The sequence below is a fragment of the Galleria mellonella genome, unplaced genomic scaffold, assembly GCF_026898425.1.
Source record: "Galleria mellonella isolate WM207_F2 unplaced genomic scaffold, CSIRO_AGI_GalMel_v1 utg28, whole genome shotgun sequence".
NCBI lineage: Eukaryota > Metazoa > Arthropoda > Insecta > Lepidoptera > Pyralidae > Galleria > Galleria mellonella.
Genome location: NW_026442064.1, coordinates 5,114,606 through 5,129,547, shown reverse-complemented (window position 1 = coordinate 5,129,547; position 14,942 = coordinate 5,114,606). Strand labels below are relative to the sequence as shown.

The 14,942-nt window shown below is 34.4% G+C and overlaps 1 protein-coding gene across 1 annotated transcript in view; it reads left to right on the top strand.

Moving 5' to 3' along the window:
- LOC113519744 (protein nervous wreck) overlaps window positions 1–14,942 on the top strand; it is a 78,091-nt gene that overhangs the window by 16,740 nt on the left and 46,409 nt on the right. The window contains exon 3 of the mRNA XM_031911436.2: window positions 7,339–7,424. Within this exon, the coding sequence (XP_031767296.1) occupies window positions 7,339–7,424 (86 nt within the window). The remainder of the gene's footprint in view (window positions 1–7,338; window positions 7,425–14,942) is intronic.

Sequence of the window (14,942 nt, the reverse complement as noted above, 5' to 3'; positions counted from 1 at the left end):
ATAGGGGCCATAAAATGATTTTTGTATTTTTTTTCTACTAACATAGTTTAAGCCAATTCTTACTAATAAAAATGGATCTTAGTAATCTATAAAAAAGAAATATTATTATTATCATTGGATCCAGTAATGTGAACAATGAATTGATGCGTCAATCAGTTTCTATCCTTCTATAAAAGACTAGTCTTTTGCCCGTTACTTGGTGCCCGTGGAGTTTAGAAGAAAAAATCAATCAAATAGATCTACATAACATATCAAGATAAAACATATCAGTTTTTTTAAGTTAGACTTTCAGGAATAAAGCCATATAATTTAGTTTCAGATTTTGTATAATACAGGAATATACAGACTGACAAAAATCCTAAAAAAAATATTGTTTTGGTTACTATTATTCTTATTAAAACTTCTCATATTAAATTAATCTCACATGCACTGACATCGTCTAGTAACAATTTTATTTTTTATTTTTATTTAACTCTTTATTGCACCAGAAACATATAAAATATACAATGATAATTAAACAATTTAAGTGAAATACAGTATCATAAAGTACAGTTTAAAATATATACATAAAGGTACAAAAGACGGTCTTATCGCTAGAGCAATCTCTTATAGATAACCTTTGGTTAAAGGAGAACAAATATTATATTACTAAGATTAGCTATTTTTGCAAATTACACTTCGTATAGAAAATGTGAGTAATCATCAATTAAGAAACATCGATTATGTGTCGATATGTGGTGTCAGCATTTTAAACATATGCTAGATTGCACTTTATTGCGTTTGTACGAGATTTGCTTTTCATTTGAAATATCTTGTGAATTGAATTTTATACTAATAAGCTTTCTGTAGTTCAATCAATAGAATAGTAAATGATCAACTTCGTCTTTTAATCTGTCCGGAAAATTCCGTTTCACTAACTGTTACATGTTATATAAAATTAACACTCGAATTCAATATCAATCCAATCTATTGCCAATGACAATTTTATACTGCATTCATGAAGCAACAGTTAGGGATTAGGTTATAATTGGGATCGGTTTACAATAGTTTGCATTGACAAGTTACACTAATATGCATCTATTGGAACAGTATAGAACCATTTCGTCGCTAGTATTGCAATTCGAGAGTGCAAAACGTCTCAATTTCAATATTGGAATTTATTTTAAGAGTAACCCCACTGGTTATTGGAATGCTATACTGTTACGAGTGTCAAGAACACTGAACTACGTATTGCATTATTTATTTTTATTATTTTAATACAATTCAAAAATCAATTCTGCACCTATTTCAATGTTAGTTTTATCAATTTAAATTTTTCTTGAAACTAATCCTTAATTTTATTTCCACCCACTTATGTACCTTTCACCATTCTATTATTATGTAAGTATATTGTACATAGTAGGAAATGAATAAGAGCTATTCACCTATTTGTTCGATTTTTTTGTTTATTTTTTTAATGACATTCACATTCACAGTATCCATGCAAATGTAAAATTGTCTTATACATAATAATTTGAAAACAGTATATTTCTTTTTGAGTTCTTTCCCAGCAGATAACAACATCCTGAACCCAGCAGTACAATAATATAAAATTGACGTTTTAAAACAGCTTGTAAACAAGTCTATTTGAATAAAGATTAGTCCTATTATATTCTATTCTAATGACAGTATTAAGAAAAAAAATTAACGATTATCATAAAAATGGAAAAAAACTCCTTTTGAAAATAATTGCATTAATTCACGTTGAGTTAGAACAAAACCCATAGATAAAATCATTTCACGATAATGATGAATAGGTACTCCAAATAAACAAGCGGGGTGACTTTCGATGCAATCAAATTGGGATCAAATTGAAATTACACTGAAGAGACTTAAAGTATACGATATAATGACTATAGAGTGAACAATAAATAAAGTCCATTTGATTTCTATTCGATGTGATTTTGATTCGATTCCAATTAATCGATTTGGGATCAAAACGAAATAACATCAAAAACCACCCCGCATTTTTAAAACAAAAATTAGCAAAGGCAAACAACCAGATAAAACAAACAAAATGATTGATATTTGTGCGTCGATATTCATCAGGATATTTTTAAATTTCAATTGACTAGTACTATTTAAAAATACCCTTTATCACGATTTCTTAACACTATATATGTTCAAGGAATTCGACGAACACGTTTAAAGTGAGATTACGAGAAATAAATCTTTTTAATCTTTCTGCCAGCGAAACATGTTGAACTGTAGGGCTTGGGCTGGGTGTTGGGACTACAACTAGTAGCGGTGGGTAACTAGCGGAAATTTTAATAACTTTTGGCAGCTAAATAACTAGCGATTTGGGTATTCAGCTATCGTACGAAAGACTCTTTATAATCAACGTAACCAATAGTGTAACGTTTTGCGCTAACTCTTTAGTTAAATAACTGCTTATTTGCATTACATCGAGTTCAATCCTCAACGTAGTAAATGTCATTCTGTATTTTTTTTATTTTTTAATTCAGTGAACTACTTTGTAGTTATTATTATGTTGTATATCTATTAGTAAAACAATCTCTTAATTTTTTCCATAGCGGTGCCAACTATAGAATAAGTTAAGAAGATCTGTTGTATTAACAATAATCGGACGGATCAACTCAAAGTTCATAGATGTCGCCTATTATTGTTGATAATATAAATTTTGATAATATCCATATACATACATGATTTAATTTTTCTTTCGATTTTTTTTAATATTATTTTACTTAGTAAGTCAATTAAATAAATAAAATAGAATATTGGAGGTATTTAACTAATAAGTTATCAACTAGCATACGATATTGGTTCGGTAGCCGATAGCCACGGTAGCTGCCGTGGCTAGTATAGCTGGCGGGTGAACGTAGTTACCAATTAGCAGTTAATCGTCGTTGCGCTATAATGTGCCGGGTGTCGAGGCTACAACCAATAGCTGGTTATATCGACGACATATAACTTATCCGCGGCTATTCTTTGCATAGCTGCTATATAGCTGAGTATAACTACCCATTGCAAACGACTACAACAGCACTTGTATGGCTTTTGTATTGAATTTCATGTCTCTTAAGAATATATTTGTTGAAGTCTTTTTATGGAGATCTTTATTAATATTTGATACAATTTCACCATAAGGAATAGGAAACAAATAAATTCCTATGGTGTAAGCACACGAACGATATGTCTTTATAACAATTTCATCACTCTCGTGATGTGAGGGAGAAAGAATTTTAATAATAGCTGTCCTATTGCTAGCAAAATACTCTGTCAGGTGGATCTTAATATAAAGTTAAAATAAAAAAGAATGACCAAAATGTGCGGAACGTAATCAATATTTAACTGTTTTTTTTTTTATTTTATATTCGAGATTTTTTATTATTCTTTTATTTTTTACTATTCTTTTTACTCTTTCAGTTTATTTTTTGTTCTTCCTTAATTGAATGTTTAACCTGTCTGATCTGAAAAAATAACTTGAAACTTGAATGTTTAATCAAGTTATTTTTTCTGATCTGTCAGGATCGGACTCTTTTTCGAATTGGTTTTTTTTTGTTTCACTTCCTACACATTGTATTTATTACAAAAAATCGTTCTTTTCTTTAGTAGGTATTATTTTTTCTTTACACCTTCGTTAATCATTCTATTTAAACCTATAAAGGTACCTGCCAATCCACGCGACAAGTAGATATATGTCAAGATTGATACATTCGTACATTTTTAGTACGATTTTTTCTAAATGTACATAGAAGCTCTACTAGGTTTATAAAATTCAACAATTAAGAAGCGACTTTATTTATTTCCGCTTGATTAATTATTTTTATTATATTATAATTAGACATTATTAAATAGGTAGCAAACTATTTTATTTTATGACGAATGGAGAGCTTAAACAATACTATGCTACTGCATTTATTGGTATATTCTGTAATGTGCATGGTTACCGTTTACGTCTATAGGTGACGGTTATCACTTTTCATCAGGTAGGCCGTCAGCTTCATTGGCATTCTGTCTTGAAAAAAAAGTAACTAAATTATTTATAAGTAATGAGGTAGCGTTATAATATACATAGCATTTACTAAATATTTCCATAGTTTACATCTACTAGTGCTACTACTATGGCGTGAATTTACAGGGTACAGAGGAATAACACCTGAGTCCTCAGGAATGGTAATGCATGGGAGGTATCATGGGCGAAACAGTATACTCTGTTATGTCCATGGTACTGGTCATGTCTATAGGCGACGGTTACCACTTTCCATCAGGTAGGCCGTCAGCTTGTTTGCCATTCTAAGTTATATATATAAAAAAAAACTAGTCTAGAGAACTTGATAGTAATGGCCAATTCTTCGCATGGAAGTGAGAGGCAAAGATTTTCTCTTAAATAATAATTTAAAATATCAACATGATTTAATTTTTAATTGTTGAAAAAAGGCTTTGCTAATTCCTTCAAGTTTGAAAGAAATTGTAAAGTGCTTAAGTTACTTCTCTGTTAATACTAATCATGTTTATCTATAGTAGATGTTTATTTCTTGGGAAATTTTAACGTCTCGAATATTAAGATTTCGTTTGCTCCTTCTATCAGATTTTGATATTAACACCAAATATTTAACTGCTTAAAATAAATGATGAATTTCATTGGAATTGGTTTGCTCTAATGTAAACAAATAGGGGACGGATGCTACCTACCTATTAGTAATTATTTTTAATGACTTCAATATACTTGGAACTCTGAGAGAAAAGGAGAAAATAAATAACAGTCCAAACCCAAATGAAACCAAATGTACATATTTGATGTGCTTCCAAATTTATTACTAGTGTTACTATCTATATCACCATTTTCTAAATAATGGAGATAACTCAAATTGTACATTCTTAGAGTTGTCTGTTCGTCTTTGATTATTTCCATAAATAGGTACTTGTATATTACAACTACACAGATTCCACAGAAATTAATTTTCCTTTAAGCCCAAAGTGCAATGTGCTGAATGCAGGAATCTTGTGAATTCAAACCCCGGATTGAAATTCAGCCACTGCTACCTGAGCTGAGTACGTTTCCAATACCTACAACATTTTATTTTATTCATTTATTTCATGCACTAAGAACACTCATGCTTAGAAAACTACCGAATTGAATTACATGAACAATTATTCAAAGTACAGTAATGTAAGGAGATTCAAAGAGATCGTTTATAAAGTGAGGTCTTCATAAGTATTTCTTTATACTCAATTCAAAGTGGCTTTTACAGGTGCTTACTAAAGAAGAAATAATGCTACGAAAGAAGTTCCCATGGAGTCAGACTCACTCACGTTTAAGAAAAAAATATAATCTTTTTCACATGACAATATCCTATCTGTGCAATGCAATGTGCTAATATGCATTCCATGCACCAGTACGTATCGTCGTAGCAGATATGTTATGGAGCCAACTCCACGTATTTCGTAGGCTAAACTCGGGTTTAATTTATAAAACTAATCCAATGCTTCATGCAAGAAACTAGTAAATGAAGTTAGACGTTTTTATAATCTATGTATGTATGTATATATGTATATATATGTGTGTGTATAAACATCGAACGATACACAAAATTATTTAGGTATCTCGGACTAATTTCACAATTTAATGCAGTGTAAACCTCGACGGTATAGAGGAGCACTTGGTCCACACATGTCAAGAGATGCTTCTTTTTATACTAACTGACCCGGAAAACCCAATTTATGTAAATTTAATATGTTTACAATTACGTTTGTATATATTTTTGTCGTAGCGGATGTGTATCGGATTCAACTTCACGTATCTCGGAGGATACGGATTTACATTGAGAAGCTAGTTTAATGTATTACGCTGGAAGTTTAATACTTTTATATTTGGTTGGGTGCTAATCTATTTTATAATATAAATATATTGCATGATAATACTTTTATTAAAAATCAAAATGCGCACTAAACTGTTTAGGTGTGCGGAAACTTGTTTCACACCATAAATCAGGCTTAAGCCTCGATTATATATATATGTACATATCAGGGCTACGTATCGTATGTCGATCTTTATTAGCCAGCTTTTGCGTAAACGATGTCATGATTCGATTTGATGATACCTGTGTCTCCCACGCGGATAGCGTAGCTATACTTGTGTACCTATATATACATTAGATATAGACATAAACATCGAGTAAGATTATTATTAAACTATTATAGATATAATAGTTTCCAAAACAACAGCAACTGTTTTTCAATATTTGTTGCTATAGATTTAAAATTTGTAAACTCATAGTAAAAATTAGAGAAAAACAAATTGTTGTCGTTTTCCTTCATATTTTTGATCATGACAGCAAAAACTTACGAGCACTTACTTTTTAACATTAAGCAATGTTAAAAAGTAAGTGCTTTATGTTACAGCTGCATAGTACTTATCGTAAAAACTTTCATTTTAAATGAATACAATGTACAAACAATAGTTGATGCTACTATATCAAGAGATATTAAATAAAATATTCATTATTATTATTATTGTTTGCCATTTTAAGTTGTATGAAAAATTATATAAAAAAAACGTGGATATGTCATAGGCGTGCTGAAAAAGTCTGATAAGACTCTAATTAGCACTTCTAATAGTAATAAACACAGTTGCATATGCTTTCGCGCAAATGATAAATGATAATTATATTCTTGTCGATTTAAAAATTATATCAATTTAAATTATTTGAGAATGCAGTGAAACACATGGAATTCGGTAACCAAAGGGAGACATTATACAAAAGTCGTTTGTTTGGGCACTTCTGTTCCTTACGTGTTTCTACCGTGAAGCAGTTGTATCTGCATGGATGTGTTTCGGTTTGAAGGGTGGGATATGGCAGTGAATTTACAGGGTACAGAGGAATAACACCTGAGTCCTCAGAAATGGTAACGCATGGTGCCATGGGCGAAACAGTATACACTGTTATGGCCATGATACGCCAACGGTTACCACTTTCCATCAAGTGGGCCATTAGCTTATTTGCATGTTTAAGTTGCATAAAAAAACGCCTAGATATGTTTGTAGTAATTTCTTGAATTGTTATTGTTGAATTCCTGAGTTGTTTGTGGTGAGAAATAAATAAATATAAAACTGTAACTAATATTTTTTCAATTTTTTTTGAACCTATCTAACTACTTTAAAAAAATATTGCTGTACAGATTCACTGAGTAGACCTGAACAACAACTGTACTGTCCACACAAAATCTATCCATAAAACATTAACTAGAATGCTCAGTAATTATTCTATTACCACTATTACTGTGTAGGCCGGCGTATCGTGATCCTATTTAGCGTAACACCTGCTTTGTTCGCAGGCACTACTGAAGATTTCCTCGGCGTACCTCAACAAGAAAATACCAAATATACCCGACATAAAAGTGGACGGTGCAGAAGAGAAATGGTGCGTATAACTATAGCAATAAGATTCAATGAAGATAGTTTGCGCAAAGCGACCTTTATTTACAAACGAATAATGTAACATGTTGAATGTAACATACTAGGTACTTGCAGTGTGCTGAGTCAATATATCACGATATTACTATTTTAAATATTACGTCTGTTTATATTATTATTGTCACTATAATAACTCACGCATTTTACCTGCAAGGCATTGTTTTGTATGTGTTTCCTAAGTCGTTTTTACAGACTTTCTTACTCCGTCGCCACACGAAAAGTATATAACGAGTACACGAGTATAAAAGATGTATGTAACATATATATATATATATATATATATATATATATATATATATATATATATATATATATATATATACATATATATGTAATCAGATATAAGTACTTTCTCGTTCTTGGGTATTACTGAACTAGAAATAATGTATACGTATTAGGCGATAGCATATCGGCTGTTAATTGTCTACTGCTGACTACAGGCTTCTTCCTATTGGGGGTTTTGCCAGTAGTTGACACGCTTAGCAGGCAGGTTGGCAACTGCAATTAGTCCTTGGCAATGTTGTAAGACGGATGTTGCTACTCATTCCTCGATCATTAAGTTCCCTTAGTAGCCTCTTACGACACCCCCTGGAAAGGAAGAGGTGGCCTATTTTATGTCGGAACCACACGGAAATTAAGTATTAAGAAGCAAGATTTCAAACACACTGTTGACATAGCAATACATTATTGATTTTGCAAGAACCACGTAATAGTTTCATAGACGTATCACAATATTTATTGGTTTTATTTCTGCACTTTTACACGAAACACTGTCTGCTTTTTCTGCTCTGGGTATAAGTCGTCACCAGTTTGTGAGGTCGATGATGTCAGCAAGCCATGATTGACCTTCAGACCAATTAAGTCTCTTGCCAAATTAGGAATATATTTTTTCTACAGATTTTTTTACAGTTCTTTTGTACGGGCACATTTGGCTGCCTATTTAAAAATATTTTTAAGTGTCATATTTAAGATTAAAATTGTATGCTCACTATTTTTATTTCACAGGTCATTTATAGTAAAATTTTCAGTCCCAGAGGCTCATTGAGCGTGAATAAAAGCTCGTAATAAAAGCGTGAAAAAAATTGCAATAAAAGTACTTATTATATTTCTTCAATGAGTGAGAGAGAGATAGCAACTACTGTTTCCAAGCTGACGATACACTTCGATTTCAGTACGCTTCTGGGTATGCAGCTACATCAATACCTTTCCATATTGATAAATGATTTCTCTGAAACATCTTTTTGAAAAATACGTAGGTCCAGCTTCTTCTGTCTGAACATTTTGCTGTAAACAAAGTACTTCACTAGAAATTACTGCGACATCAATTTTCTGAGAAATAATTTCAATTTGTGCTCTTGAACTATGGCCATAATATCCTCGAGCTAAAACTGTTCCATTTCTTAGATTTTAACACCCGCATTTAGCGAATTGTAAATATTCCGGTTAAATAACCACAATAACTACTCAGTTTCCAATATGAATATATTGCAATAATATATACAAACTTGAATTATTAGAAGTTATAAAACGATTATGACGGAAATTTAATAATTCAGAAAATATATTCTTTTAAGAAATGTAAATGCAGTCATTTGATCGCTTTGGTATTTTCAGCGCTAGAGTAGAACACTGGGATATATAGTATAATCGTAACTTGGTTTATATTACTAACATGGATATTAATAAATAATAATATAATTCATAAATTGTTAGTACACTGGTTTCATGAATCAGAAACGCTTTGTGCTTATGGTGCCCTTTATGGCAGTGTTTTTCATTCTTTTTCATGACGCGACCCCCTTATTATGTAAAAATATCTTGCGACCCCCTACCCTCCACGGTTTCGAATGTGTAAGAATTTTATTATAGTACATTTATGAAATCCCTACAGTTGTATTTATATTCACAGTTAGGTACCTATAAAATAAAATAAATAATACATAATAAAGTATCTAAAACAGACACGTAATCGATGTCTGTTATAGATACTTCATTATGTATTATTCATTGATTGATGTATTTACAGAACTGTTGATTTTTCACTGCTTCGCGACCTTCCGCGACTCCTTTGTAGAGGCTCGGGGACTTCTTAAGAGGTCGCGACTCACACTTTGAAAAACATTGCTCTATGGTGTATTTACTGCAAATATCAGATTCGATATAGTTTCATAACTAGTTCCAGGAACGAAAGAAAGGAATGTGTCCTTTATTGGATATAGTTCCAATAATCTGGGGGGAATTGATTGTTAGTAATGCGGACTACCAGTCCCATTGCTAGCAATATACCCTGGCAGGTCAACCTACGTAGTCACCCTAGAAATCGTTTCAGTTTTTACATTCCCTTTTTGTACAGTTTTTATTCGACATATTTTTTTATCTATTGCTACACCTTAAGAACAATGTTAGCTAACAAATAGTGTATTCATTGGAAGGAGACAGTTCATATTATAGTCTTTTAAGCAATGGAATCATTCAATCCATTTCCGGACACATTTTGCGCATATCCGTATTTTAAACCTTGTTAGATTTATAACACTGTGAATATTTTAGTTGGTTTGCTAACTACGAAAATAATTTATTCAATATTCACGCCCCTAAGCTATTGAGATTAATACGACTGATGGATTTTGTATATTGAGCATAATTGATTATTGTGTTTAAAACTGTTCAACCAATATTATTTAAACCTACTTGGCAGGTAGGTATATTCTAAACATTCAAAATTAGGTTTTGTTTATTTATTATCTATTTGAGCACGACTTGAATAAGGATTCAGTACTCTGTAAGGGGAGGGAAAGGGATTATTAGCAACGGAGTTCGACATTGCTAGCAATAATATTATTATATATTTATTTTTATATAATAGCGCGGGTGGGGTTACCATTCCATTATCATCCATTAAAAAAAAGTACTCTGTAAGGACGTTACTAGCTATATGGTAAATCTGTATAGATAAGATATAATGTTCGTTGGTAAGCATGTCTCTTGTGAACGACGGGACCATGTGACATAGTACATTTAAAATTTTATAAAACAAAAAAAAATGTAGGTAACTTTAACAGGACAGTGTCGGTCTGGTCAGTTAGTTGTTAAGAGAAAGTTTCTATGTACTTACTATGTACTTCAAATAACTATAATGAAATAATGTTCAGCTCGTAAAATTTAAATTTTAATAAAAGGCCATGTCATGCTGTTGCCGTGATAAAGTTTAAAAATGCGCGAAAACTTTGTATAAGTACTTATTCAGTTCGTGGAAAGTTTAATGATGCTCTCTTGTGCTCCAAAAGGCTTATAGTCTTTTATAGATTGGTATTTTTATAATTTGAATACGCAATAAAATCGTTAGATTCGAGTGATTATCATCAATCAATCACCAATACATATAATAAAATTCTAACTGGTCGCTGTCTGTACATGGAAGATATATAAGAAAAACGATTATAGGTTGCTTTATGAACGCTATAGAATCCAAAACAATGGTTTTTAGAATAAATGCCTGTTTGTCTATTTGTCTGTACGTCTGTTTGTCTGTACATATATACACGTTAATCTCAGAAACGGGTTAACCCGTTTCTGATTTGAATGCGATTTTCACTAATATGTTGCGGTTTACTCCACTTAACATTTAGTGTTTGTTTTATTTCAATCGGTTCATAAATAAAAAAGTTATATCAATCTAAAAAAATTACATATTTAATGCTATAAAACAACCGATCAGTTGAATAATCGATTTTAAAAATTTCGTGATCAATTTTAAATTATTCGTGCGGGGTTCGAACCCGCGACCATCGGGCCGCCGCTTGTTCACAATTACAATAAAATAAAGTTTGCAAATAATAAATTTAAAAGTAAAAAGTGGGGTCAACAGTTGTCATGCTTCTTCATGTGTCATTCTTTAATCGTTCTAATACCAATTTAGACGAGCTTGGTATGAACTGGCTTACGCAGTGATTACGGACCCCGGTATATAGTTTTCATTTTACTTCTTTTAACCTACGTTGTTAAAAAAAACTCTGATATCGCGTATTAGGATCCATAATAAAAAAAAGGTAGGCATCTAGATACAAAAAATATATCAAGCAATCATTTTATATGTATAAATATTTTTATATTATATACTAGTCTATTTTTATAATATATAAATAATACTAAATTAAATTTTATTAAAATATAATTTTCAATTTTAGATTACGAATTATATTCTTGATCATAGATTTATTACTATCAATCAATAAGATATTTTATCGATTGCATACATAAGTCATCTAACGTCAGTTGTTTAATAGTACGTCAGCCATCGGTTACATTTTAGAGAGTTTGCACTGGTTATGTGTTTACTAATTCTGAATAATAAAATTTATATATATATATATATATATATATATATATATATATATATATATATATATATATATATATATATATATAGTACATATTTATGTATGTATATATATTGAACAAATTGCGTCATTTACTACATAATTAGTAATTTGCACGTATTGCAAACTATAGTTGTCTAACGCGAGGTATACAAGTATACCCCACATATTTGGAAAGTATTGAAACACAATTGTAAACTAAATATTAGACAATACACCTTGTATTTGTGCTTTAGATATCATGTTGTAGTACTTGCTAAATCTCAGTATGTAATATAGTCTGGCCACTCATACTAATGTCTTAATTTCACACATTGTAGTTTTATACATCATAATCGCTTGTAACTCTGTCGATCACCTCGCCAACATTAATGGGCCATTCATTTGTAACTTCAAAAGGTGATCGTTAATAGCGATAATTACAAGAAACGATCCTGATTGCTTTGAATGTATACATTCCAGGTTTTACCCGCATCGTAGTAATCAAGGATTGGGCTTATAGTACCTGCTGCAATCATACACCAACACCGGCTGTACACCTGCCCCATAAGAAGTACCATTCCAAGAATGGAAAGTTAAGCGGGCTATATTTCCATAACATTTCATCCATTATCTGACCAGTGCTATCCATAAGCCTCCCCCGTAGACCGCCATAAATGCTATGTTTCCATGCTCACTATTTTATTTATGATTTTTATATATATACATATATATTATGAGGTGTCCTAAAAAATCTTACTAATATAATAAAATATTTAAGAAAAATTAATATGAGGACCTTAATAAACACAATATACATGGTAAAACAATATTTTTTTAGAAATTTTGTCTGGCTGTATGTTTGTTCTAATAGCACGCAAAAATCACTGCAGCAAATTGCGTATGGTTTTCGCAGTTGTATTCCTAACAGTCTAACATAAACATTGGTATGGCGTATTACCGGCTATCATAATACGCCTTTTATATTTTTGTGCGGTGTGGACTGCCGTACGGTGAGCGTGGACTGTAGGGGCGTTGGTTCAGGCTGGAGTGAAACACAGCGATTACTATTCTGAAGCCTCCGGTACCGTCTGAAGAGAGTATTTTTTCTTCTTGTCCTATTTCTTCTCGAGTGTAGTGCGTCGCTGCCCGGAAGCGAATGCCGCTCGACGGGAGGCGGCCTATCTTTATACCCGCCCGCTCGCACGATAACGTTTCCAACTCGCGTTAGCGAATCTGTGTGAGCGGGACGGGGCGAGAATGAACGAGACGCGTGTCTCTTCAGATCGGTACCCTATAGCGTTTATTTATTTATTACAATTTACAATTTCTTAATTCTATTTATTGTTACAATTTCTATTTCTATTTGTAGGTAATAATGATAACACACAAAGGAATACTTTATTTAACTTACACTATAGGTATCTTAAATCTATGTAAAATCTATATAAAATAACAGTATACAAAAACGATTAAACTAGAGACTTAACAACTATCTATAAACATTGCTATAAATATCACTATAATGACACATATACAATAATGTCGCGAACATAATCTCCCGCCGCAGCTCTCGTAGCTGGAGTTAACTCGTGTTCGCGTCGCTCGATGTCGATGTGGGCAGTATGATCAGCTTCTTAGTGGGTCGCCGTAGGATGCCCTTGTTCGTCCGCACGTCGACCGCTCGGATCTCGCCGTCTGGTCCAGGGTAGGTTGCCACCACCACGCCTCGCGGCCACGTGTTGCGAGGCAAGGTCCCATCAGCTATCAGGACCAGGTCGTCCATTTTGATGGCTCCGTGTGTAGCTCGGGGCTCCCGCCGGTGTTGCAACTCGGGTAGGTACTCCTTCACCCACCGGTTCCAGAAGCAGTCAGCTAGCCTCTGGCTGGCACGCCACTCCTTGTGTCCCGCCGCGTCGCTCTCGGTGAAGCTGCCTGGCAGTGGGACGCGCGATGGACCGCCCAATATGAAGTGATTGGGGGTTAGGGCGCTGTCGTCGTCTGCCGATGTTGACACGTGGGTTAGCGGTCGACTATTGAGGGTGTGCTCGACCTCGACCAGCAGAGTGTGGAGGACCTCTTCCTTGGGGGCCCGCTCGTTCAACGTAGCGGCTAGTGCGGTCTTCACGCTACGCACCAACCGTTCCCACGCACCTCCCATGAAGGGTGCGCTCGGGGGAATGTAGCGCCACCGGATGAAATGGACTGATGACTCTTCTTGGATGGCTTCCTCGGCTGCTTTCTTCAGTTCGACGTCAGCACCTTTGAGGTTGGTGCCTTGGTCGGACCATAGCTCAGTGGGACACCCTCTGCGGCTTATGAAGCGCCGCAGGGCCATTATGGCGGAGTCCGTGCTGAGGCTGCCGGCGATTTCCAGGTGGACTGCGCGTGTCGTTAAGCAGGTGAAGAGCACTCCGTACCGCTTCTGGTGAGTGCGGCCCACTGTCACGGTCATAGGCCCGAAGTAGTCTAGGCCGGTGAACGTGAACGGTCGTTGATGATGCGCCAGCCTGCTCTGTGGATGGTTGCCTGTTGACGGCTGCGCCGGTCTTGCTCTTCGTAGGCGGCACAGCTGACACCTCTTCAGTTCACTGCGGACGGCGTGTCGTAGGCGCAACACCCACAAGTGTTGTCGCACCTCGTTCGTGGTGATCTCGAAGCCGCCGTGGTGAAGTTTCCGATGCACCCATGCGATGTATAGGCGCACCCAGGCGTGGTTTCCGTCGACGATGGGGGCTCTCGTTGCTCGGCTGACAGATCGGCGGCGGCTGCTATTCTCGATCGAAGTCGCAGAATGTCGTCGTTGTCTATGACGACTGACAGCTGTATGAGTCGACTGGATGACGGCAGCTGTTTTCCATGTTTTAATGCTGCGATTTCGTCGCCGAACGCCTCTTGTTGCATCGCGCGAATCCATAGCCGTCGCGCGCGATCTAGGTAGTGTGTGTCTATGGGGATGAAACACACAGATGGACTATTGCTGTTCTTGATTTTCATCTTCGTCTTCTCTCTATCGACTTTCTTCGTGCGGGTCCAAGTGGGGTCGGTGCTCTCTTTCTTCTTGTTCCTCTTTCGGATGGCGGTACAGCGTTGACTGGTCGGTCGCA